Raw genomic sequence first — 27,355 nt, 5'->3', positions numbered from 1 at the left:
TCCTCTCCCTCCTTGCGCCGTGCAGCCAGAGGAATCTGGGACTAGACACAAATATTAAAAGGACAATTATTAAATAGGGAACCGTGCCAGACATGTCTCGAATCCAATAATCCCTATGCTAAAACAAACAATACTGGATCCTAAGTAAATAGCACCTCAATGCATCTTATATGAGAACCAGGAGATCTATAACAGCTCAGTCATCCAATCAAAAACCAGGGAAAATGCACCTGTCAACCAATAAGAGAGCTGGAATACGACCAGGAACAATATCATTCATTAAACCAACATAGTATCGGCAAAATAGAAATATTTGTAATTTAACCGAAATATTTTTTGCGACCAACCGAACAACGTTGTGTAACTAGAATTTTACTCTTCATATTAACTGAGTCAAATCCAACTAGTGGTCTCTCATCAATGGTGCGTTCTGATTGGATGAGCTACTAGTTATAGCCTACTAGCAGGGCCGGCTTTGAAAACCAAAACATTAAATTTAACTTTGATTTAAAATATATTTGCTAAATAGATAATCCTTGCCTCTGGCCTGCAAAGGAGGCTACAGGCTAGATAGACCAGAAACGGATGCACATTAGAACTCTACAAAGTATTTATAAAACAAACAACGACAGTTACTTTTACATCCGTTGCTATGACGACAGAAAGATAGAAATTATGTAACCAAGTTCTGTGCAAAATTAGACGTCAGCTTGCATTGCGGACGTAAAAAGAAAAACAACCACTAAAAACCGGTAAATCTGGTTTAAACTTTACTTGCTTTCATTCTAGGCATATTATCATAACGGGGTCAGCCAACCAAATAACTATGCACTCACGTGTGTGTTCATTTGTTCTCATACGTTTTACCGCGAAAACAACTTTATATTTCGCATTTTCAAGTGTCGTTTGAGAGGTTAAAGAAGGAAAGACAGAGGTTGTGATTGTTTGTCCTTACCCACGATGTCAAGCAGTAGTCCTGCCAGTAATGGAAATATGCCTTTCGCCGGCAGCAACGATGTTTTGAGTCGCGAAGAAAGAGATAGAACCACAGACAATCTGTTACATGTAATGGAGGACGCACAAACACCATTCGTAGGACTCCAACGTAAAGTTGGTGTGATAAGCGGAATTTCTTTGATAGTTGGAACTATGATAGGCTCTGGGATTTTCGCCTCACCTCGATATGTCATCGAATATTCAGGTTCAGTCGGCATGACTATGATCGTATGGACTCTGTGTGGTTTACTAGCTATGGCGGGAGCATTGTGCTACTCGGAGCTCGGTACGATGATACCTAAATCAGGAGCTGAATACATCTATATGTATGAAGGATTTGGTCCGCTTCCAGGTTTCTTGTATGCCTGGACATCCACAATCATCCTCAAACCATCTCAAGTAGCTATCATTTGTCTAGCATTTGGTGCGTATGTTATCGAACCTTTCTATGCATCGTGCTCTGATAGAGAAGATCTTGCTCCTTTGGTAAAACTTTTAGCAGCCTTGGCAATTGGTAAGTCAATTTTCATTGATGTCAACTTATCATTTAAATTCTTTATTTATTTATAACGTTAGCTTAAGTTTTTTGTTATTGCTTTAGTTTGCTACGAATTATTATTCAACAAAAATGCCTCATTCTTTCTTCGTACTTAATATCAAAATAAGTATTTATGACAGAGTCTTTTTGAGTGTTTAAAAGACCTTAATAAGACGTTGGTACTTGATTCTAATTACCACTGCAATCAATCATCGCTGTTTATCTATTCATATCGAGCCATGTGTAAATACTCGCAAAGCATATTAGATCTTTATCATGCCGAGATAAAACGAAAAGCAACTCTTCGTCAGATGTGACTCGTAGTTTTCGCTGTCGTACAGATATCGATATCGACATCTTCTGAAACAATTTGAAGTAAGCTTGTTTGTTTTATTTGAGTAGAAAATTATTTACATTACTGTAAAGCAGTCGCGATATATATCAAAGCTTTGATCAGTCTTTGGTTCTATATTCAACTAAATACTTTCTAGGTGAGGCACATGTATGGTAATTCGATTAATTATGTTAAGTGTCCTGGTAACAATAGTGTGAAAATGTTTTTGAATAATTTCGTCTTAACTGATCCTAAACATCTGAAGGCCAATTTTAGATAAACTATTTTGCCCTTTCTAAGCTATTTAAACAAATATAATTAAGAAAGTAAGACAAATATGCCACCCACTAAAGTGAGCTCAGTGCAAAAGTAATGTAGCAATTCACAGTTATCTCATGATATTTATTGAATTATCAGTAGGATTTGTTTTCAGAGATTCACAAGAAACTTCAGCAATTTTAGATTTCAAATTAATTAGTATGCTCAAAAAGGTACGAAACAAAAGTTAAGTAAATAAACACGATACGTGAATAGTTAATGGGCTCGTTAACAGGATAAGAGAGATCATGTCGTGATAGCAGCGTGCTCTCATTTCAACTCGGGGTGTCAATGGGGTTAGTAGTTACGACTGGCAATTGGCCAAAAACTATAGTATCTAAAAGACAAATAGCCTAAAATTAGTAGTTCACAGTTAACCGATATTTTATTATTTTAGTTAATATTAAGGCCAGCACTCGTAAAATTATTAAAGTTAAATGACATTCTGCCGAATAATTAGTTTATAACTGTCAGTTAACTAATGATTAAACCACCAAACTCGTATTGATCTGTAATAAAAAGATTTTAAAAAATGCAGACAGTGCGACATTCTAAGGCACTAAAGGTCAGACACCTCACGTGTAATCGCAAGTATTGCAACTTCCCATATGCATTCAAATCCTTTTGGATGACAAATTCTTTATTGCTGCCAATGCAGAGCTCGTCAAAAATGAGTAGAGTGTAGTTACTGATGCACTAGGCATTCTTCCTCACACTCCTCCAGCAACAAGGATGACATCACTGCTCTGAGAAAAATATATTTGTAGTTATGGCTCTGTTACGACGTATTCTTTTCCTTGATATTTAGACTCTGGTTGCATTTCACAAAGCTTCGATCTCTCTCGTGTTGGAATTTGACATATTGACATCATGGTATGTGCAAATCTCCAGTTAATAACTTTGCCAAGAGGGATAAAAAGAGGAAAAACCGGATGTATCTACCATCTAATTCTTTCCAGATTACTTGCCCTCTTCTTATCCCGATTTTCGAATTTTTCCTGCATCTTAAATCAATCAAAATCGACCCACGACCTCTTGATATGAATCAGATTGACAGCTCTGAAGTTTTAGCTCGAGTTGTCCTGTTAAACATTCTGTAAAACGCAAATATTGCAGGCGTAGTAATTGCGTCAGCCGTTTCCACCGTCACGCGATATCTACTCGAAGGTGAAATACAAAACTCCGTACATTCGCTGCCAGCAAAGGCCGTTGATAGTGAAAATGGCCTCTACACGAGAACAGCTTGAACCTAGACAACCTGGTTCCCAAATGAATTCGACGGATGAACGAAATGAAAGAGATGAAAGCGTTCAGTCGCCGTCTGGGACAGGGTTAAAAAAAGAAGTAGGGCTTCTCAGTGGTGTTTCTTTGATCGTTGGTTGTATGATCGGTTCTGGAATCTTTGCTTCCCCAAAATGGGTCATGCTCTTCTCTGGGTCTGTCGGCCTCACTATGATTGTGTGGGCTTTGTGCGGACTGTTGAGTCTACTGGGATCTTTATGCTACATTGAGCTCGGTCTTGCTGTGCCTTTATCCGGCGGAGAATATGCTTACTTGGCAGAAGCCTTCGGTCCCATGGGAGCGTTTCTATTCTCTTGGACTCAAGTTCTAGTTTACAGGCCATCTTCGTTTGCGATCATTCTTCTCACATTCTCGTACTACGCTATCGAGCCAATCTTCCCTGGATGTAGCGGACGCGAAAGTTTACAACCTCTGGTAAAACTAGTCACAGCTCTTACCATGGGTAAGTCAAATAATGAAAAAAAACCTTTTTGTTCGCGGTGTGTTGCCTTCGTGTTGTGTAAAAAACAACACAAAAAAAAACGCGCGCTTTTTCCATGCGCAACGTGAACTTTGACTCCAAATGTTTTTATGACAAAATAAAACTAGGTCTGTTTTTTTTTCCTTCTTGTGTAAAACTAGAAAGTTACTTTAAAGGTTCGATATATAACAATTTATGGGAATCATTCATTTTTATATGATAGTATCTATAGATTCCTTGTTCTCTTGCGTTGAAAAATACGTTTGTTTTGAGAAAATTCATCTCAAGAACCGTCATGGAAAGCGAAGACTGAAGGCCAAGGAGATTCATTTTGTTAAGCATTTGCTTCGGTGACACTGAGCTGTTGACTCAATCACGACAGATAAACTTTACAAAAAGCTATAGAGTGCACATCAAGGCATTCCTTTCGATTCTTTCATTAGCAATTGTAAACATAAGTTGGCAAGGTTTTTTGCGTAGCATTTTGTAATTCTTGGCATTTTTGAAGTCTTTACTTATTTTCGTTGTTTTTTTTAGCTGTTTTTTTTTTTTTTTTTTTGTAAGGTCGATTCTTTGTCGTAAGTACCCTTCATTGAGTGAATTTTTTTTTTTGAAAGACCATGGTAAATATGATTATATTGAGCTTATATTTCCCAATACTGCTACACATTGGAAGTCGATTTAAACGTCTGGTTTTAATGTAGATATATTGATGCCAACTTTGGGGTTACGAGTCTGAATAGTTGATGTTGTTATGGTTACCGTACGCCTCAACTACAATCCACGAACACGTGGGTGAGCCGTGCAACGTCCTTGTACGGATATTTGTACATCTTTTTATAAATTATCAGCCTATGGTTTAATCTGTTCTTCTTTCTTGATCTGTCCTGTGAGAACAAGGGAAATATAAAGCGATCCATATGTGTTTTTATATTTGATATCCTTCCAATCAAGTTGACTGAAGAGGCGAGCAAAGGTTATTGCGATAAGGAAGTTCAAGGGGAGAGTTGGCCTTCTTCGAGTCTTATTTATGAGTCAGTTTTGAACATCAACGGCGTTAATCCATCTTTTCATATCCATTTTTGCGTGAATTTGTAAGGTCACAAAATAATCTACCGAAGAGTGGGGAGAGTCATGACAACGGAGTAAAATGGAAGAACCAAAATTCCCCAACTCCACCCCAGTTAAAAGCAAAACTGTCTTTCAAATATAGGGCAGCGTTACTGAAAAATAAAATAAGACATCATGTCGACAATATAGCTTTCAATCTTTTTTGCATTATTAGCATAACAAAAAGGCAGTTAAGTGCAAAACAAAAGATATATTGTGTTAGGCAACTGCGAGTTTATTAAACGGCTTAAAAAACTCCTGATGTATGTTCTCATACTATACCGAATTCTTTACGAAATGAACCAAGTTTGATAGAGAAAATCCAAGTTAAAGTTTATACAAATGAAGGCGAATCTATATCAGATATAAAACCTCCTTCATGGTCATGATTTCTATTGTGTTTCCTTCATGAATTATTAAGGTAATATAAATACTGACCTATAAGCGAGTTGTACGTCATCTCATACAGGGTTCCGTAGGACACTCAGTTTCCTCATCGTACCTTAAATCTTTTCTTATGACTTGATCATTTCATATGGATTTTTCTTCGATTTGGAGCTGAACTTCAGTCGAGTGCTAAATCAGGATTCCAACATCTCTCCTATAAATCTTGTAAACAGTGGTTTCAACAGTGGTAAACAGTCTTACTCATATTCAATAAAAGGCAGTCAAGCTTAATGACAATGGCCGCAAAAACTGAGAATGCGGTCGGGCTTCGACGCCAAGTAGGTCTATTAGGAGGAATCTCCATCATAATAGGAACAATGATTGGATCAGGGATCTTTGCTTCACCACGTTGGGTCATGGTAAACGCCGGTTCTGTAGGATTAACTCTTATTGTATGGTCTGTATGCGGCGTACTAAGTCTCCTAGGATCGCTAGTTTACATTGAACTTGGTCTAGCGATCAAGGAGTCTGGCGGTGAGTATGCGTACTACAAAGAGGCTTTCGGTCCTGTTGCCTCTTTCCTGTACTCTTGGACGTGTATCTTGGCCACTCGCCCTGCTTCGCTGGCCATAACACTCTTGACGTTTGGCTCCTACACACTGGAGCCTTTTTATCCTCACTGCAGTAACCGGAAAGATTTAGTTCCCGTTGTAAAGATTCTTGCAGCATCAGCCATCGGTAAGATAACCTCTACATGGGGGTGTCGTATTTAAAGCTAATAGTATTATATTGAAGAGAAAAGATTTTACCATCCTCGGGAACTCAGGGGTAAAATTCTGTCGCTCATTTAGCTCTAGGTTCCTGAAGATGAGCTTTTACGAAATCTAGTTAATGTTTTGAAAATCTATAATCGAACCGTTATTGTCATAGTTTCCGGCTGTTGAAATTTTTGACCCTCTTATAGTGTATATGAAAATATTTGCTTTACCTTGACAAGTGCCTGATAACCTTTTATTGGCTCTCAATGTTTGCGTCCAAAAATAACGCACGGAAAAAAAATTAGCGCGGGAATATAAGGGCATCGTTCACCCAGCTCACGTTTCAAGAAATACTAAGGATTCTAGTAGCAAAGTTAAATTTAAGTCAAGTCCAAGCTTGCGAATGTTAGCTTGTTTTTTATATACATTCTGCTCCTGCCGCTTAATTGGTTGTTTAGAAGTGTTGCAGTGAATTCAAAAAGAAAGTATGGAACGTCAACTATTTGAGGTATTTATTTTTGAAGAAAACAAACGAGACAAGTGCTTTGCGGACATGCGTAGTAATGTAGCACTAATAATCGATACTTTCTCGGAAACTTTTCGTCAAACTGCCGCTCTCAATCTCTCAACGAACAAGCAAAGCCAGACTAGATCATGGTGTATTTTTTAACCTTTCAAGAAGGATCAGGAAATCCTTCGCACAAAGGCGCTTGCAATTGGTCAAGTTTTCCGGCTATTGTAACTAAGCTAAGGAGATAGGATTTTTTCAAGTTTTAACTATATATTGTATTCTTACACGAACCATCCTCCTTGTTATTTATCGGGCTGTACTCTATCTCGGATAAAGTCCAATGAATAGGTTACGAGATTTTGAACTAAATATTGACCGGGGCAAAATATCCAGATAAATACCAGAATAGCATAACTAGTAATGGACTTCTATAATCCATACCTTGAATTCGAAATGATAATTCTGGGATAGTTCCAGGGGCGGTATAAATTTCTCAGTATATTGTTAGTAATAGTCACTCCCTTTTTGCTCAAATTTCTCAGTATATCTTTAGTAACAGTCACCCCCTTTTCCTCGCATTCCTAGTAAAACCTTTGTAACAGTCACCCCCTTTTCCTCGCATTCCTGGTAAAACCTTTGTAATAGTCACCCCCTTTTCCTCACATTCCTGGTAAAACCTTTGTAACAGTCACCCCCTTTTCCTTGCATTCCTGGTAAAACCTTTGTAGTAGTCACCCCCTTTTCCTCGCATTCCTGGTAAAACCTTTGTAACAGTCACCCCCTTTTCCTCGCATTCCTGGTAAAACCTTTGTAGTAGTCACCCCCTTTTCCTCGCATTCCTGGTAAAACCTTCGTAACAGTCACCCCCTTTTCCTTGCATTCTTGGTAAAACCTCCTCCCCTGTAAATTCATCGTCCTTTACGAACTCAACGTATCCGTACATGGTAGTGAGGTTGTAGAAGCCTGTCTCAACACAGGGTGACTACAGTCAGTCGTGAGTCTCGTGATGATGAGTCCATGGACTTTAGGCAACCACAAACCACTTATCATAACTTGAGCGATTCAAACTTGTTGATCTTTTAATCACTACTTGGGATAATCTTAAAATGACAACCTTGTGAGCATGGTTATATCCAAGTGGATATTACTTACAGGGGGGAAACACTTGAAATTGAATACGCGCAGATGTGTAAGCATAGTAATTCTCACCTGTGACTATATACACTTGGTAAAATAATCAACGCATGGTCATCTATCAAATTTAAAGGGGGAACACTTGAATTTAAATGCTAGCAGATGTGTAAACATCGCCGCATCTGGCTTATTACCTTCATTGTCGCGATTTTCCTTCCTTGTTTTGGCTCAGTTTTTAAAGGATATCGGTCGACAAATTCACATGGATATCAACACAATCGTTCGCAGGAGTCTGAATAAAGCTCCTTTTTACTGCGTATATTCCAGTTACTTCTCGAAAGTATATGGCTAACCTTTCTTTGAGGGTCTTGTGATATGTTCGAATCCATTGGTGGGTAAATATTGTATATATATGTATTGGTTACTGTTGCGTATCGGGTCATCCTGTAATATTCAAATCCGTCATCATCGTATATGCGAGTAGAGTCGCTTTGTTGTCCGCGTGCGGAAATGTTTATCAGCGTGACATGCCGGCAGCCATGATGCCAGTTCTTCATCATAAATAGGAGTAGAGATGCTTGTTGGTTCTCATCTGTATTTCCAAGGCTTTTCTCGTGATCAGCATGTACTTGAAAGCCAGTCTTGGTAGAACGAGGACCACGTGTGACAGTGCAGCCCTCGTAAAACTCAAGGCGATCATCACTCATCGATAACAGATCATTGTATAGGGTCACAGTCAATGGATTTAATCGAACCCTGTGAAGATTTCACTTCCCTTACGTGGATCCTAAATGCTTCTGATCTTAGAAGCAGTTCACACGTGTCCTTGAGGGACGAAGTCCAAGGTTAAGTGTATAGTTATATTAATGCCGATGCACTGTTTTCCGCGCATTACTAGTGACTGACACCGTACCGACGCAGATTCATATTATTTCAAAGCATCACTACAAGAAAATATGGTCGAGGTTTCTCCTTCTTCTGCTTCTACTAAGAAGCAGCCAGCAAGGACTTTAGCGTTACAAAGAACACTAGGGCCAGTTGGAGGGATCTCATTGATTGTGGGTCTTATGATTGGATCCGGTATCTTTGCATCTGCCCGATGGGTAATGGTGTACGCAGGGTCTGGAGGCTTGACGTTAGTTATATGGAGTCTTTGTGGAGTTTTGAGCATCTTAGGGGCTTTGAGCTACTTGGAGCTTGGTCTTGCTATTCCTAAATCTGGTGGTGAATACTCCTACTTGCGTGAAGGATTTGGTCCTCTCCCTGCTTTCATGTTCGCATGGACGACAGTACTGGTCAATAAGCCGTCCGCCTTGGCGATTATTCTTCTTACATTTGCGTCGTATGTTATTGAAGCGATCTTCCCTGGCTGTAGTGGTAGACCTGAGATGGTACCGCTAACGAAGCTTTTGGCTGCGTCAGCTATTGGTAAGCAAAACAGGGACTTAAAAACTTTTACAAGTTACCCTTGTTGAAATGTAAGACAGAGCTTTCTATGTATGCAAGTGGCCATAACCTTAACCTTAACCATGAGGCAAAGTGTACCTCTTATCCTATTCTCTTTTCTCGTATTTTTCTTTAAAGCTATCTCCATTCGTGTCCTGATTTCTCACAACCTTTCTCTCCCTCCTCGTCTGCTCTCCTCTCGATTTCCTTTTAACTCTCAGAATTTTGCGATTCCCGAACTTTTTTATTAACGTTCGTGAAATTCAATTGATTGACTGAAAATACCACGAAGTAGGAAAAAGCCTGTCCCTTTTCGCTTGACTAGCCTGTAGTGATCAAGGAAATCCCTGGATCGAGCGAAGCTGCTGCATGGGAAGCTAGTCTAGCTTCAATTTCTCGCACTTAAAAACCTAACTGCTTACGTCTGTTGAAAAGCCTTAAAACATTAACAACGATAAAAGAAGTTTTGAACTGAAGGCGAAATACTGAGTCGGAAAGTCAACTCATTGGCGTTTGCTGGAGTACATGGAAAACATCAAAACTAGTCCGCTGATATCTGCCAAAGTTACACCTTCCTGAATCTTGACCTGTAAAGTTCAGTTTTACCTCTGAGGCTTGGTGCGGGTTTAATGAAAAATATGTTGAAGTATCTGATAGCCACTTAATTCAAGGACAACATACACTCGACGAAAAAATGGATTTGTCATGTAGGCAAACATATAGACAAATATATGGGCAAATATCATATTTGACTAATAGTAGACAATATTTGCCCAATGACTGTATATGATATGTACCTACACATTTATCCCATGGGCACAGATGGCAAAGTCCGTATGGCCCAGTAAAATCCCAAACGGCAAATATATAGCAGATATCATATCATCCATACATTTACCCGGTAGTAAATGTGAATGCTCATTTGATATGTGCACGTATTTGCCCAGCCCGTATATGTGTTTTATGTCTTACGTATACCCTGTGTTTCCCCAGGCCGTATATGTGATTCATGCCTTACATATACCCTGTATTTTCCCAGGCCGTATATGTGATTAATGCCTTACATTTACCCTGTCTTTGCCCAGGCCGTATATGTGATTAATGCCTTACATATACCCTGTATTTTCCCAGGCCGTATATGTGATTTATGCCTTACATATACCCTGTCTTTGCCCAGGCCGTATATGTGATTTATGCCTTACATATACCCTGTCTTTGCCCAGGCCGTATATGTGATTTATGCCTTACATATACCCTGTATTTTCCAAGGTCGTATATGTGATTTATGCCTTACATATAACCTGTGTTTGCCCAGGCCGTATATGTGATTAATGCCTTACGTATACCCTGTCTTTGCCCAGGTCGTATATGTGATTAATGCCTTACATATACCCTGTATTTTTCCAGGCCGTATATGTGATTTATGCCTTACATATACCATGCGATATGCTCTGACCGTATATGTGATTAATGCCCCCTTAATGCCTTAGATGTACCAGCGCGTCTTAGCCATATTTGCTCAGTTGAATTATGCTCATCATATTTGCTAAATTTAACTATATTATCAGTCTTCAGCTATTGTCACTTATGGCAGGCCAAAAAAAATAGAAACGATATATGTCGTGACAACCACCTCATACTTTAAACATAGCTAACCTATACTAAGAAGCAGGAAAAAAGACATAAATCATACTGAAACATTTTTATTGTGAATTTCCTTTTCTTGACGACTGATTAACTATGAACAATTTGTTAACTACAACTAATTGAAAATGCTAGTTCTGTAAATTAATTATAGGTGTTTGTTTCATCTTGTGACAGAATTTGTGAAAGGAGATCATAATATATTTAGTTGTCAATCGATCTGTGGCTTATGTACGATTCTTTTTAGATATTCTGTAGTAGTACACTTCATTTATAACTGCAAAAACTTAATTAAGGACACCGAACGTGGTTGGGTTTCTACGAGTTTTATGAATTAAATCTTGTGTCACTGTTCCTCCGTTCCTTTGGCCTGATTTCTAGGGTTTTCCTTCTTCTTTCGATTATTTGAACATTATACTTGTTTACTTGAAGAAATCCAAAGGTCAATAGGCTTAAATAGCCGCTGCTATACCGTTTGACCTTTGGATTTCTTCAAGTAAACGAGTATAACGTTCAAGTAATCGAAAGAAGAACGAAAACCCTAGAAATCAGGCCAAAGGAACGGAGGAACAGTGACACAAGATTTAATTCATAAAACTCGTAGAAACCCCAACCACGTTCGGTGTCCCAGTGCCCTTGATTTGATAAAAACCTTTAGGCTCTCAATGCCCATTCGGGACCTCCAGATGGCCTTGGGCGTCTTGACGGCTCCCCGATTTTCCGCTTCAAAAGCATGGTGAGACTGCGCTCTGACAGCCTCCTTTTTGCCTTTCGGTCCATGCTTTCCATGAACTGATTAGCTAGGGGGCTTCTCCATGGCAGAGGGTGTTTTATTAAAACTTTACTCTGCTTAGTAGGGCCCCCTTCGTTATCAGAGCCACTGTCCGCTGTATCGTCATCAGCCTGGTCATCCGCCTCTGACATCGACTCCTCTGATGACATATACTCCAGTTTCATAATTGCCTTGACTTTCTCTTTGTCCCCTGGTGATAGCGAGGTTGACAAGTCCGCTGCCTTGGATCTGGATTTTAGGAGCTAAAAGAAAAAAGAAAAAAAAAAACACCGTCAGTCAAAGTTTCTTATTAAACAAAGTCATAATCGTTGCAAATTCAGTTTACTTACATTTTGTTTTCTTTGTGTTTTCCGCTGCATCTTTTGATGCCTTCCAAGGGCCCCTGAACGCTCTCTTTTGTTTCTCTTTCTTCTCGTCAGAAAGTGACTTTTAAGGGCAGCTGAAATTATATCAAGTACCCATATATTAAAACTTGAGACAAAATTTGTTAGAAATTTTGGCATTTGGCCGACAATTACTCCTTTAGCATCCATTTGTTTTTGCTTTGTTTTGTTTTGTTTTTTTTTGTTTTTTTTTTTATTTTCCGTGTTATTTTATTTCAAACTGCTTACCCTCCCTTCGGCATTTGAATATTTCTAAAAGGATTTCGTTACCCCCTCCCCCCCCCCCCCCGACCACCACCACCCTTTGTCCTCACCCCTCCCCCCCGGGTTAACTTTGATAGGTGCATAAGGCCTTTCGCACTTCGTAATATAAAATACATAAATACCTTCTAACTCGACGGCAGAGACATCCTTATGAACATTCAGAACTCTATCCCTTATTGCGTTATTAATCTGTTCGTTGACGTCATCTCTGAAACTAATTAGGAAATGCCATATTTGAGTGGTAAGTGGAAACTTAATATGGAAAGAAATTCATACAATGATTCATACAAGATCATTTTTATTAAATTTTTATACTTACGCTTTAGTAAAATCCCATATAAGAGGGTTTTCTTCCCTGTCCCGTAATTTCTTTGCTACCAAGCGTACTTCAGACTGTAATAACATAATATAATTCATTAAAATCATAAGATGTACCTTAAGTTATTCTTAGACATAGTAATAATGTTTTCATTATTTTTATGGCTGTGATTGTATAATATTGGGAAAAAAATCGAAATCAAATCAATTCCTTTACAAAAAAGGAAATTATCATTATCATTCAGTGTCTTGTTATTGGAAATCAATAATAAAGTTTGGTAGCATTAACCACTGCCATGGCGGGTTTCCCGCCAATTTTAGCATTGCATAAATTATACCGCTGCATAATTATACCAACTACTCTTCGCGCCAAGAATTCCCAGTAAAATTATCAATAAAAATAGCTTGCTTTTTTAAATATTGCCACTTTACTTACTGCAACAGCCTTTGAGACAGTAATCTTGGTCTTGCTGTTGTCCTTGTTCTGCTGGCTTTCTTTTAAGGCGGCTAGTATTTGGCGGTTTTGTTCTTGCAGTTCTTTAAACTGTTTTACAATCGTTTCGAAATTTGAAGAAATTTCTTCTTTTTCGCTGTCGGGGTCAACGTTCTCATTCTCGCTTGTTGCTTGCAATAGGCGATTTCTGTGTTCTCTTAGCACATCCTCGTTACCACCAGGGACAGAGGGAATAAGTATATTAAGCCTTTGAGAATTGGCGCCATTTTCAGTATGTCTACTCGTACTGCTTGTACTGGTAGTTGCAGTAACAGAATGGATTGGCATTGGGCGTCCTGGTAAAGGTGTAGATGTTCTTCCCATTTTTTGATCGCGACGAATGAACGCAATTTATAAGCAAAGATATAGAATGTGCGAGAAACTAGATGACCGACAGAGTTTGTTACCTGTTTGTGACCAAAAGGCGAATGAACGAATAAGCACATCCACCGAACAAATCTACCCCCTATCTATCACGGCGTATCACGTGACTTGTGATGACATATACGTTCATATAATGAAGTCTAATAATAAAAAAAGGAATAACTGTCTTATAAAAATGCTGAAGTTGTATCCAGGATTCATGTTAAGTAATATATCTATTATCTTAAAGCTATTTGCTCCATTTTATAAAGTTATGAAATTTTTTCTAAAGCCTAGATTCACGAAATATCATTGCAATAAACTTGATTAGCTTCTAGCTCTAAAACCATCGTACCATTATCTGCCGCCAACAGTGACAGCTCTAAGGAAAAGGGCGCGGTAATAAAGATCCGGCGTGCTTTTGTCCAATGGCATGTGGTTGATGGACGTGGAACTTTATTACGCTGGAATATGGCTGTTAGCCATTCAAAATGCTTGGATTTTGAGTAATTATCCCAATGATACACAACGTCTTTTTAATTATATAGTTCTGGAAAACAAAATGTCTTCTGCGATGTCAAAGCGTTATCATTGCTTTCATTGTAACGAAGATTTACATTACAGAGTATTTTGCCGTCACAAAGAAGAATTTTATGATCCTTTAACAAATCAATGGCAATTACAGCGGAATGACGACGAAGACTCAAATGATAGTATTTTCACTCACGAGATTGACGGCCAGAACGACACTTCTTCTAATGACTACAGCGAGATAAACGTTTTGGACCAAACTGATCAAGACTCCTCTGATGTGCCAAATACAAACCAACCATCAAGTGACGAATTCTTACCAGCTACTTCACAAAAAGGTATTGATGTTATACGTTTATTTGATGATTAGATTATATAATCTTTAAATGATAAAGTCAAACTGCATAGATAAAAGACTGAATCTTTAACAAGCGGCTGATTTGCACATGATCTAGCTCCCCTATTGGATTTACTACCAAGCATTAGTGTTATTGAAGCGAGATTAAGTTAGAGGTACAAATGATTCTTTTCTATTTCTATCTTAGCCTCGTTTTCACCGTTACTTTTAAGAAGGGTGCATTATTAAGTAATCGGCTTATGGTTGCCATTAAAACCTCAGTGTTCATTCAGAAAGGTTCATTCAAAGAGTTTATAAAATCATAGCTAGAGATAACTCATTTAAAACGCCAAAAAGAATTTACTATGTTCAAATGGATATTGCTGTACATTTTCGTCTCCAAATCAATTCATGACTGTGGTCATCCTGAGATAGCATGGTATCCGGCAAAACATGTTTGTCAAGTTAGAGAAATACAATTATAAGTAATTTATTTAATATGTCTCTTGGGTTTTTTATTTTCGATTTATCATTTTTCTTTCACGAATTATAAATTGTTGTTTTGCTGACTTAGAAATTTATATTTTATTTTCAATGGAAATCATTTATTTTCAGAGCAAAATTTGGGTCAAAATTATACATTTAGGGACCGGTACTTATTTAAGTTGGAGGTAGGGGGGGGGGGGGGGGGGGGTGGAGGAGAAATTGTCAGTGACGCAAAAAAATTTCAAGGCCCCCCCTTTGAAGGCATCCAAGTTTATCGAAAACCCCCCATGGATTGTAGTAAAAGATTTAAAAATTTTCCCTAAAAGTCATTTTTAAATTTCAAGACTTTCACTAGCAAAAATTTCAGGCCCCCCCCCCCCCCCCCAATTTTTTCTCCCCCCCCCCCCCCCAACTTAAATAATGACCGGTCCCTTAGCCCATGAGGTTTTTTTTACTGACATTTTTTTTTTCTAGTATTATAATGGTTTCAGACTTTATCTTATACTATGTTGCAGTTATGCAATGCCGAATGAATAAAATACATCGTATTTGCTTATGTTTAAAGGAGACGGAATAAATGACTTTGAGGAAGAAGATCAAGTGTTTTGGGATGACAAGTTGGACAGTGAATCTGACCATGAAGAGATAAGAGGAAATGAAAGAAGGAGATTGGTTGAAACTTGGGATATTGATATCGAAGACGTAGAAAGAGATTTTGAACAATCTAGTGCAGAAATAAGCGTTGCCGTCGAAGCAAGTTCCCGAGTGACCCTTATTAACTGGATTGCCTTGTTTGTGTGCTTTTGGTCTGCATACTTTTCTGTACCAGACCGAGGCATTGATATTCTCCTCGCCTTTTTTAAAGCGATTTTTCAGGTTTTGTGTGAGCTTTCGCCAATCATTTTCCCAACCGCAGTATTGGTTTTCCCGAGCTCCTTCAAACTCTTGAAAAATTATCTTTCTTTTAAAGATAAGCATTCAAAGTATGTTGTTTGTCCGAAATGCGACACCCTATACCGTTTTCAAGACTGCATAACAACAAGATTCGGGCGTGTCATTGCTAAACCATGTTCTCACATTGCTTTTCCGAATCACCGTCAATTGTTTCGCCGCACACCTTGTGGAGCGGAATTGCTTAAGGAAATTCGTTTGAAAAATGGACAGACGAAATTGTACCCACATAAAGTTTATTGTTATAAAAGCATCAGAGACACTCTAACTCACTTTATTAAGCGACCAGACTTTGTACAAAAATGTGAGATTTGGAGAAATCGGAATGTACCGGACGATATTTTAGTTGATATTTACGATGGCCAAGTGTGGAAAGATTGGCAATATTTTAACGGCACTCCTTTCCTTGCCCAGCCTAATAATTATGCTTTTATGCTGAATGTTGACTGGTTTCAGCCTTTTAAGCACAGTGTCTATAGCGTTGGAGTCATATATATGGTCCTCCTAAATCTTCCGAGAAAAGAAAGGTACAAAGAGGAAAACGTAATAATAGTTGGGGTAATACCTGGTCCACACGAGTCCAAATTGAATATCAATACGTACTTACAACCACTTGTAGCCGAATTGAACTTATTGTGGCACGAAGGCATCCAAGTTCGGCCTCATGGGAGTAGAACAGCAAGATGTTTTCGAGCTGCCCTCCTTTGTATTGCTTGTGACATTCCTGCACTAAGAAAAGTTTGCGGTTTCTTAGGATGTACTGCTCACCGAGGGTGCTCAAAGTGCACAAGATTTTTTCCCGGAGATTTTAGTAGCATGGATTTTTCAGGTTTCGAAGATGACGATACACCAAGGACAAATGAAGAGCACCGAAGAGAGGCTCAGAAAATACTCAATGCAACAACCGCTGATGAACGAAACCAAATTGAAACTTCCACTGGAACAAGATATTCTGAACTCTTACAGTTGCCTTACTTCGATTGTACTCGTTACCATGTTGTTGATCCTATGCACAATTTGTTTTTAGGGACAGCAAAACATTTAATGAAAAATGTATGGCTAAATGCTGAAACGCCAATTATTTCTAAAGAAAATTTGAATAAAATCCAGGAAAAGGTAGATGACGTCAAAGCACCATCATTTATTGGGCGTCTCCCGAAAAAGATATCAACATCGTTTGGAGGATTTACTGCTGATCAGTGGAAAACATGGACTCTCTTGTATTCTGTATTCTGCATTTGGAATATCGTTCCAACAGATGATTTGGAGCTGTGGAGGTTATTCGTATTGTCCTGCTTTCACCTTTGCTCTCCACTTATTACAACTGAAGAGCTACAAGAAGGACATGATTACCTAGTGGAATTTTGTAAATCGTTTGAAAAACGATATGGAAAGGAACGTGTTACGCCAAACATGCATCTACACCTGCACCTCAAACAATGTATTTTAGATTACGGGCCTGTATATTCATTTTGGCTTTTCAGCTTCGAACGTTTCAATGGGATTTTAGGAGCGTTTCGAACTAACAATAGATCTGTTGAAATACAAATCATGAGAAAATTTCTCCAAAAGCATGAACTAAGAGATATCCCTTTACCAGAGAGATTTCGAGAAACTTTCCAACCAGTATTTCAACTTCTTCAGGAGGCACAACAAGTAGGAACACTTGGCGAAAGCATCCCATCAATACCATCAACACTTAATCTTTCAGTTGGTCAAGTACTACGTTGCTTAGAGTGGAGCAATATGAATGCATACTCATGTTTTTCACCTCGATCCATTGATGTTCTTGATGATGACTATACAGAATATCTCTTTAAAGCTTATGAAACAATTTTACCTCAACACTCGGTCATTGAATGTGTTACCGATACGTTTGAGAGAATTAGTACCATTGGATATTCGGGGACAAAGCTAGGGTCCTCTGACTCTAGACTGGAACGTTCTTCCTTCATTCTTGCAAGTTGGTGTGGCCAATATAGTGGCAGTATTGAGACCGATTCATTTGACTTGCGCCCCGGTGTTGTCGATTTCTTTCTTAAACAAACCATTATAATTGATGGCAAGCAGGAATCATTGTGTATGGCAAAGGTTCGATGGTATCAGCGACATCCAGAAAGACACAGGATTGGCAGACCACATGAAATTTGGTGCAGAAACTTGTTTGAAATGGAAGGGCCCTCTACATTCATTCCCATACAAAGGATACACAGCCAGTTTGTTGCTGCTTACGATGTTATTGACAAAGAAAGAGTATTAATTGTTTGTCCTTTACTACGTAAATTGTACGGATGATGGAGATGACAGTAAAGTATCATCCAGGAAAAATATTCAAAGCTATCAAAAATAAACTGTTTGAACTGTGCATCAGTAACTAGATAGTCAAAATGAAAATTGAATGAATTCTTTGATGAGTTTAAAATTAGATGAATTAAAATAATTATGAATGAAATTGCATATATTGCCAATAAAAAAGATGAATTCATATGTTTAGACTAAACAAAATTGATGCTTCAAATAATATTACAGATGTTAGCGGTTTGAAATGCAGCTGAGGTTAATGGGTTAATGAGTTTTCTTATTGTCACTGGAAAAAACGCATGTACGACTTACGCATATTAAAAATACATCGTCCGCGTTTTTTCCTGTGTGTATCAACGCATATAACCTCACTTTCATGACATCAAAGCAAAACAATGATTGAATTAATGTGGTCGCAACATTGATGTCATGCGTTAGGAGAAAAAATTGACACATATGACTGAGATGGACCTGCATGCACTCCCCCCTCGTAAGTCGTAAAAACAAGCCAACATCCATCATAATTCAGTTGAAAAATTATTGATTTGTTTTGAAAAGTTTTGATTGCAATAAATTGAAACGGAAACCTCACATCGGATATACTCAGTTTGGGGTATTGTATTTGCTCCCCAGGTAAATATGGGGCAAAGCCTAGTGCAAAGTTGATTTCATATGTGCCCTTCATTTGACAATAGGGCAAATATAGGGCAAAAACGGTTATCATATATCCCCACTGGGTAAATGCGTCTAAACTAAGGGCAAATATATAACATATTTACCCATGTGTTCAGATGTATGGCAAAGCAATGGCAAATTTATTAGAAATTTACCCCGACCTTTGCCTGCATAGGCAAATGTATGGGCAAATATAGAGCACCATATTTGCCCAACATTTGCCAAGCGGACATATGATGACCAAATCCATTATTTCGTCGAGTGATATATGTGGTCTAAAACAAACGACTTGCAGTAACAAAATCACTTCAGTATATCGTTGAGTAAATTGTGAGAGTTTTTTAAATTGTAAATGATGGGCTTACTGTGGTGTTACTCGCGAATTTACGACCCGATGACATAATTCCCAGGGGGGGGGGGGGTACTCCGCCAGAATTTGGGTAGGGGTGTTCCGCTGGGATTCTGAAAGGGGTACCCTGTTTATGACAAACAAACTAATATTTGTAGGCCCGGTTTATGACAAAAGATATAATTTATTGCACTGAGTTCCTGTTTCAATTATCATGTCATCTCTCGTATCGTTTTTTTACGACCATGATGACCAGTTTCGGTCAATACGAAAGTAGAAACCCTGAATATGACAGGAAGCTCAGGAAGAACGTGGAACGTGAGTGAAATTGCATAGCCTAATTATAACTAGAAGCTCGAAAAACCATACCCTGTTCAGCAGATCATCCCCGTATAGTCCATATATGGGAGTACCCTCCCCCCCCGGGGGGGACATAATGCCCCATAGTGGCTACGTCTCTACGAGGCAGTAGCCACAAAAATCGTATAGTGGTTCGATCGACCAGCCAATTGGACCGTCAGAATTTCTAGATGTGAGTTGAGCGTTGTGTGCATATAGAATATTAAATGTAGTGGCAGTGCGTGTGAGCGAAAAGTGCCCTATATTAGTGCGAAAGCGCTAGAACGACTAGACACTTAAAAAGTGATTTATTTATCACTCGGTGAATTCTCGGCCAGAAATCGTTAACCCCGACAAGTAATTTGATCCGCCGTAGGGCGAATGTCAATCGATCATTGTTATCGTGCACGTCTGTACGTCTCGTGTGACAGCCGATCTTGCAACATGTATTAATATGTTGTACAACTAGAGCAAACCCAATTCCTTTGAATAATAAGTACATAAAGTGCGCGATGGATAACAAATCGTTTGTCTCCGATGACCATCTGGCTCTGAAAACTCCAGAAACTGTACGACGAAATACATCAAGTAAACCAACCGCAGAGGATTCAGAGATATGCGTTCCGACCTCCAAGTCATCCAGCGCTCTTAAGCCCGAAGTTGGACTCATAGGAGGAATATCATTGATTATTGGGACCATGATTGGTAGCGGAATATTTGCTTCTGCAAGTGGAGTGTTTTCTAAAGCAGGATCGCCCGGGATGGGGCTCGTAACTTGGACTTCATGTGGAGTGATTTCGATGCTTGGAGCTCTGTGCTACGCAGAGTTAGGCACCACTATCGTCAAGTCTGGCGCCGAGTACGCGTACTTAAAACTCTCGTTCGGGAATCCCGCAGGGTTTTTGTACGCGTACACATCGATGATACTCCTGAAACCTTCACAATTGGCCATCATATCTCTTGCGTTTGGACAATATATCATAGAGCCTTTCTTTCCTTTGTGTTCGATTTTGAGCCCTAATCGTGTTGATCTGAATATTCTGGTGAAAATCTTGGCCGCTTTCTGCATTGGTAGGAGTTTTACTCTCATCTCTTAACCTTCTAATGTCTTGTTATTTAATTGTTTTTAGTTATTTTAAACTAGCAGTTTGTTTATTGTATTATTGAACTTATTTGTCTGGGGTCGTAGCTTTTGACACTAAAGTCGGGACTACTTAAACATTTTGGAAATACTTTACAGAATCCTATAGTAGTAGTCAATTTGGAAATACTTTACAGAATCCTATAGTAGTAGTCAATTAAAGCGGCTTTTTATTTCTTCTAAAATAGCTTCAATACGGCAAGTCCTTCCAGAAACATCTCTCAATAATTCCAACATTAATTTAGGCAAAACGTAAGTGCCGGGATATGTGATACATCTTTTTGAACTCTACTCGTGGATACGCCAAAGCGTAGAAACGAAGTTATTGTGAGGGGTCTGAATATGCAAATGTAGTCACTACACTCCTTGACATTATCTGTATAAATACACACCCCAAATATTGATCGAAATGTCTTATATATTTTGTTCTCGCTTGTTTTACAGCTATCATCACCTTTGTAAACTGTTTCAGTGTACGATGGGCAACTAGGATGCAAATCATTTTCACGGGCTGCAAACTGCTGGCCATTGCTATGCTCGTGATTACTGGACTTGTACGACTCGGACAAGGTAAGACTTACTTCTAGATCGATAAATTAAACCAAAGCATTTTACAAAAAATATAATGAGCTTGTACTTAAACTACCGCTGTGATTGAGGATCCGCAAGGTTTCTAATTTCTATTTACAAAAGTTATGACAGCTTACTTATACTTCCCCTCCCCTTCCCCCCTGCCCCCTCCCCCCCCCCCCCCCCAAAAAAGCTTATTATTCTGCTTCGTGATCCCTTTTGCGTGATACATGGAAAGACTACGTGTCGTGACATTACGTGACTGTACCGCTGCGTGTTTCTGTTCATGCTTGATACATGTGCCAGATATGATAGAAAGGTCACGAGGGATCTTACCCTGGTTTCCAAAGGGGCTTAGTCGAGTTGCGAAGCGACGAGGGTCGAGGAGAAAACAACAAAGGAGAAAAGGGAACAACAAGGGAACTCTGGCACCCAGGGTAGAGGGATCTTTCATTGATCTGTAATTAATGATATCGGTTATACATGCGAAATCAAAAGTTCATTTTGTGCTTGCTCACAATCTCTTCGCAAGTGCTTGCTCACAGTCCAGTCATGGTCACGGTACGGAAAGACAATTCCACACTGTCACAGTCTTTTAAAATGAAGCATTGGATAACTGTATTTATTACAAATTTAGGATCGATATCAGTGCGAGAAAGCCGTGAATAAAAACCATATCAGCGAAGTGATACGATATCACTTCACCATAAACTGGAAACTGTTCGTTTTATTCTTGTATTGATCCCTAAATGTGTGATAAACGAATATGGAAAAGTCGTTTTTGATAATCTCTACTTATCAAATTTCTTTAACCTAGGATATACTGCTAGTTTCGATAACTCGTTCGCTGCTACGACCACGAGTATTGGTATGGTTGGCTTTGCATTCTACAATGGTTTATGGGCCTACGATGGATGGTAAGATAGCCCTCAGTTTAGATGGATATATGTGTGGTACATATTTTGCTAATACAATTGTTTATATTATAGGAATAATCTGAACTATGTGACCGAGGAGATGAAAAATCCCTACAGGTATGGATCTAGTGTTATATTCAATCAGTTGATATTGAGATATTTGCATGGAAAGGACCAACTCGGCTTGCAATCTCACTGCGCCACGTAAAATGCGAAAATTTTCCATTTAGGTTTGAATGTCTTGTTTTAGGGATCTTCCACGATCAATTTTGATTGGGATTCCTCTGGTGACCATTTGCTACGTTCTTGTTAATATCTCATACTTGACTGTATTAACACCAGACGAGGTGAAGACATCGGGAGCTGTAGCTGTGGTGAGTAATAAGGGTATCCATCATCATTATCATACCATCATCATCATTATCGTCATCATCACCATTATCATCATCATACCATCATCATCATCGTCATCATTTGATCATCATCATCATTACCGTCACCATCTCCATTATCATCATCATTATCATACCATCATCATCAAATTTATTATCGTCATCATCATCATCGTCATCATCTGATCAGTATCATCACCGTCATCATCAGCATCATCATCATTATCAAAACTATCATCATCACCGTCACCATCATACCATCTCATCAACAGCACATCATCGTCACCACCATTATTACCAGATTTGACGTATTTATGTGTTATATATCCTCATAGACCCTAGCAGATAGGATGTATGGTGTAATGGCTTGGACCATGCCTATATTTGTTGCCTGCTCTACGTTTGGTGCTGCTAATGGATCCGCTTTCTCTGGAGGAAGGTACGTAGCTTGACTATTTGTAAGACATTTTTATAACCATTTGCTAGACCGCAAGGTGTGCTTCACCAGTATCAGACGATAGAGTATGAACCTTCCAGCGATAGATCCACCTAAAACAAGGAGTAAAATTAGTAGAGGAATCTGTCTGGATATCAGAAGATTCTCTTTCTCTAAAGGAGGATAGATCGTTAGGACCTCTCTGGGTATCAGACGAAGGGCCATGCCAGAACGTTAGGGGGACTACTGTGGGTATCGGGAGGTTCTATCTCTGTCTCTTGAGGAAGGGCCCTGCCGGACCGAAAGGGGGACTTCTCTGGATATTGGGAGATTCTCTTTCTCTTGAGGAAGGGCCCTGCCGGAACGTCGGCGAAGGCTCGCTATATATTAGAGGGCCACGCCTCTATGCGCCCCATTCAACATTTTGATTTTGAATCCTTCGTAGGTTGGTATATGTTGCAGCACGTGAAGGGCATCTGCCAGAGTTTCTAGCCATGGTTCACACCAAGCGTCACACTCCTCTCCCCGCCATGCTGTTCAATGTAAGTTATTTTGTATAATTTAAGCACAGGGAACCCAATTTAGATAAAAGTGCACTGATATGTACTTCCTGTGTTTTCAGAGTATTATTGCCTGGATTATGTTGATTCCAGACTCAAGCAGTTTCGAAACCCTCATCAACTATTTTAGCTTCGCTGCTTGGGTCTTCTACGGTTCTACGATTGCTGCGTTGTTATGGCTACGATACAAGAAACCAGGCTTAGAGCGCCCTTACAAGGTTTGATTTCCACCTCATACCAGTTTCTTCTCTTCTGCATTTACCATAGGAATACCAGCGTATATTGACGGTCCTTTTTCTAACTCACGTTTCAGGTTCCTCTTGTCGTTCCCATTGTCGTTCTTCTAGCATCTTTATACCTCGTCGTCGCGCCATTCTACGAGGCTCCGCTGGAATCATTTTACTGTCTGTTATTTATCCTGTCGGGAATTCCTTTTTACCTTGCTTTTGTTTACTTCAAATGTGTTCCTAAATGGTTTTTGAACGGCGTCGGTGAGTAGTCTGCTTCAAAGTTACTTGTATTTTGTCGTTTTAGCTTTTTATTTTTCGAGAAGTATGCATTTATTAAAATTAGCGGGAAAATACGATGTACATGTGCGACGCTAAAACTGGCGGGAAACTGATGTGCACACGCGCAGCACCATGGGGAAAAGAGCGGGAATTTGTAATGGATTAGCCTGTGCTCCTATGAAACCTACTTTATCGTATAAGCCTATACATTTGGTGCAAATTATATATGATATGTATATTTTGTTCACAGCCGCAGTGACGTACAAACTTCAATTACTGTGCGACGTCTCTCTACCAGAGAGTGAAGAAGAGGTAATTTCTACTTAAGACCCTCACGGAATTCTTCATCGAAAGTTGTTTCGAATTTTTTAGAAATCAATAGATTTGAATGTCATGGCTCTATGTTAGATATTTTAGCTAATTAAGCGAGTATTTGGGAATCAAAACAGACCACGTCAAGAGACCATAATGAGTCCTTCATGGTCTCTTGACCTCCTTCAATATCTTACAGGGTTTCTCAATTCTTAAAGTGCAAATGAACCCTTTGACAATATATTCAGTACTGGTTCTGCATAAAGTAAATAGTTGATTGGTAAAATATTTCTTGATTTGAGTGATGCGTCTCTAAGTTATGAAGGTTTATACTTCCAATATGTTAATGATGATGACGTCAGGTAAGGTATTTGAGTGTTTTTGTTGTAACTAATAATACTAAATGCTGGCCATTTTGAAAATAAAAATTGTAAATAGCTTTCATGTAAACCATGAGTAAAATAATGATGCTTCTTAAATACTGTATCTATGAACCAGTTCGATTTTGTATATTTGATTAAGCCTTAATAGACGTCACACTCATTAGCATATTGGAAGTATAAACCTTCATAACTTAGAAACGCATCACTCAAATCAAGAAATATTTTACCATTCAACTATTTACTTTATGTAGAATCAGTACTGAAAGTATTGTCGAAGGGTTCATGTGCACTTTAAGGTGCATGTGACGTCATAGCCGCCATTTTTGTTGACTGACAGATGATTTGACCTTGGTGTCTTTTGTCATGTTAACAAAGATGGCATCTTTTGTCCTTTTACTTTCATAGGAAGGGATGCACATCACCAATAGCACGCGCGGAATCGTACAATTTCGGACTAGACAAAGTAGGGTATTAGAAGACGTAAATTAAAGCGTTTTCATGACATTGTCGGAAAACACGAAATTTACAAAGGCATATGCCTATAGAATGTCATGGAAACGCCTTGATTGACGTCCACCAAAGCCTACTTCGTTGCGAAGAGGATTCCGCGTTTGCCATTGAGAAGCACTGTAAAATTGACGTATCGAAAAGTGCGTGGCTTGTATTGAAGGAACTGGTGGTAGATAAACGATTATATCGCAATGTATTTTGGGTGTTAGTCAGGATATGTATGCATTAAGACAGAGCCAATAGATTCAGACTACATAATCGGTAAGCAAGATACGAAGGAAGCCGAACGTAGTCCGAAGTGAGTTCTAGGTCATTTGTGGTTTCTAAGTCAAGCTTAGTGATTGAATTGGTTCGAGTAATTTAAATAGAATTTGATTGGTTCAGAAGCCGTGCTTTAAATAGAATTTGATTGGTTCAGAAGCCGTGCTTTAAATAGAATTTGATTGGTTCAGAAGCCGTGCTGGTCGATATAACAAAAGAGAATAGTAAGAAAATTTTTGATAAATTCAATCAAGATGGCGGCCATATGATTACGGGGAATAATAAGCATAACAGCATCATATAACGCACGTGTTCAGAATTTGACCACGTGTTCAAACGTTAAAAAAAGATAAGTAAAAAAATCATTGACCACAGCTTAGTTAAAGATCTTGATAAGCTGGATATAATTACGAAGTATTTATTGTATTAAGGTATTACCAGGCTGCGCGCAAATACTAATTTGATGCAATTCCAACTGACGCGTTCTTTTCTCATGTTGGATGATAACTAAGGATCTCCCCATTTTCTTGATGGGCTATTAAATATAGTGGGGTTCGTGTCAGCCATGTTGGATGATAACTAAGGAACTCCCCATTTTCTTGATGGGCTATTGAATATAGTAGGGTTCATATCAGACATGTTGGATGATAACTAAGGAACTCCCCATTTTCTTGATGGGCTATTGAATATAGTAGGGTTCATATCAGCCATGTTGCAGGGCAGGAACAATGTAAAGTTTTTTTCGTGAAAAGAGATTTCATTTTCCAAAGGCCGAAAATTGACTTTCTTTTGTCCCAGAACATGGCTACATTGAAACCATTATATTCAAGTTCTAAAATGCCTTTCAGTATGGCTGGAAATGAATCTCGTCACCCCCTAAAGCTTACTTGCGTGACAATATATACATATATTTTTATTCTTGTTTTATTTATCAACGATGGTAAAATTTGCATTGCATTGCAGTTGCATAATATCTTGTTTGATATACACCTATTTTCAAAAGGTTGTCAGAAGTAAACGACAATGGACGAGAAACAAACCAATGCATCATGGATTTCGAAATTTTAGTAATTTTAGGCCAAAATTTTTAAATCCTTCCTGTGCAGGAGTGTATCACGTCAAGTATTTCCATAAATGTCACTCCCCAACCAATCGCGACAAATCACCCCTCCCTCCCCAAAAACAAATGAAATGCCAATGGAGAGTCGCAGGTACCATAGAGCCCTTCCTGGATTCGTCTCTCGTGTGATGTTGATAGACTTTGGATTCTCTTAGTGTTTATCATTTGTGTGTTAATAACATCCATGATGCATCAGGCCAGTATTCTCATGTTCTGATATTCGCTTTTAAGATAGCCATAATTGAATCGATTTATATTTATTAGACTCTAGTTTTACAGGTTTTGTAAATGTAATCTGTAAAATAGAAATCAATGTATGATATATTTATATTTTAATTAGTATTTTTGTGTGTCGCGAGCTTCTTAACAATTTGTATCGATATTTTTTAAAGGCGCGACTACATGGAGCAATTTTCTCTGCAACCTTGTGTCGCAACGCCATTGCGAAACAAGTTACATGGAGCATTGCAGCGTGTAATCTAAAAAAAGTAGAATTTGTTTCTACGTTTGGAAACGTTTGCGTTGCACCTTGTTAACAGTCTTGCAACTTGTGTCGCAACCCTGTTGCTCCGTGTATTTGCGGCGCCTTGAGCCAAAAGAAGCGCAAAGCATGTGATTAAATATTTTTCAAATATTTTTGAAAATGTCATCACTTTATACCTTCTATAAGTTTTGAAATATGTGTGATTTGCTCTCGTATCGTGAAATCCGGTTGACAATTAT

The 27,355-nt window shown here is 38.7% G+C and overlaps 3 protein-coding genes across 7 annotated transcripts; 2 read left to right on the top strand and 1 right to left on the bottom strand.

Moving 5' to 3' along the window:
* The first annotated feature begins 15 nt into the window (after positions 1–15).
* LOC116300978 (b(0,+)-type amino acid transporter 1) lies at positions 16–26,866 on the top strand. Of its 5 annotated transcripts, none has more exons than XM_089034248.1 (10): positions 16–1,510; positions 21,107–21,232; positions 22,050–22,149; positions 22,222–22,266; positions 22,400–22,523; positions 22,877–22,980; positions 23,423–23,519; positions 23,600–23,755; positions 23,851–24,028; positions 24,297–26,866. In XM_089034248.1, the coding sequence occupies exons 1-10, from the start codon at positions 961–963 to the stop codon at positions 24,371–24,373; spliced, it is 1,557 nt and encodes a 518-aa protein (XP_088890374.1). In that variant the 5' UTR covers positions 16–960; the 3' UTR covers positions 24,374–26,866. The 5 variants fall into 5 exon arrangements, with proteins under 5 accessions (XP_088890374.1, XP_088890375.1, XP_088890377.1 ...); XM_089034249.1 differs by lacking the exon at positions 16–1,510 and adding an exon at positions 3,033–3,930; XM_089034251.1 differs by lacking the exon at positions 16–1,510 and adding an exon at positions 5,559–6,183.
* Positions 11,350–12,214, bottom strand: LOC148909085 (uncharacterized). Its single transcript, XM_089034252.1, has 2 exons — positions 12,061–12,214; positions 11,350–11,973 (listed from the first exon to the last, which is right to left on the bottom strand). The coding sequence occupies exons 1-2, from the start codon at positions 12,088–12,090 to the stop codon at positions 11,593–11,595; spliced, it is 411 nt and encodes a 136-aa protein (XP_088890378.1). The 5' UTR covers positions 12,091–12,214; the 3' UTR covers positions 11,350–11,592.
* LOC148909084 (uncharacterized) lies at positions 13,986–18,227 on the top strand. Its single transcript, XM_089034596.1, has 2 exons — positions 13,986–14,421; positions 15,472–18,227. The coding sequence occupies exons 1-2, from the start codon at positions 13,986–13,988 to the stop codon at positions 18,150–18,152; spliced, it is 3,117 nt and encodes a 1,038-aa protein (XP_088890722.1). The 3' UTR covers positions 18,153–18,227.
* Positions 26,867–27,355: the final 489 nt, after the last annotated feature.

This window comes from Actinia tenebrosa, unplaced genomic scaffold (assembly GCF_029948245.1).
Source record: "Actinia tenebrosa isolate PJP-AT-01 unplaced genomic scaffold, QUT_ActTen_1.0 PGA_scaffold2__45_contigs__length_23673736, whole genome shotgun sequence".
Taxonomy (NCBI): domain Eukaryota; kingdom Metazoa; phylum Cnidaria; class Anthozoa; order Actiniaria; family Actiniidae; genus Actinia; species Actinia tenebrosa.
Note: the sequence above shows the minus strand (reverse complement) of the source record. Positions and strands in the feature narration are given on the sequence as shown.

Bases quoted from the DNA above. Each gene is read 5' to 3' on its own strand.
- LOC148909085 (XM_089034252.1), bottom strand. From the start codon at position 12,090: ATGCAGCGGAAAACACAAAGAAAACAAAAT. The intron at 11,974-12,060 runs GTAAGTAAACTG...TTTTTCTTTTAG, and splicing joins AAACACAAAGAAAACAAAAT to CTCCTAAAATCCAGATCCAA.
- LOC116300978 (XM_089034247.1), top strand. From the start codon at position 20,034: ATGGATAACAAATCGTTTGTCTCCGATGACCATCTGGCTCTGAAAACT. The intron at 22,981-23,422 runs GTACGTAGCTTG...AATCCTTCGTAG, and splicing joins TCCGCTTTCTCTGGAGGAAG to GTTGGTATATGTTGCAGCAC. The intron at 23,756-23,850 runs GTTTGATTTCCA...CTCACGTTTCAG, and splicing joins GCTTAGAGCGCCCTTACAAG to GTTCCTCTTGTCGTTCCCAT.
- LOC148909084 (XM_089034596.1), top strand. From the start codon at position 13,986: ATGTGGTTGATGGACGTGGAACTTTATTACGCTGGAATATGGCTGTTA. The intron at 14,422-15,471 runs GTATTGATGTTA...TTATGTTTAAAG, and splicing joins ACCAGCTACTTCACAAAAAG to GAGACGGAATAAATGACTTT.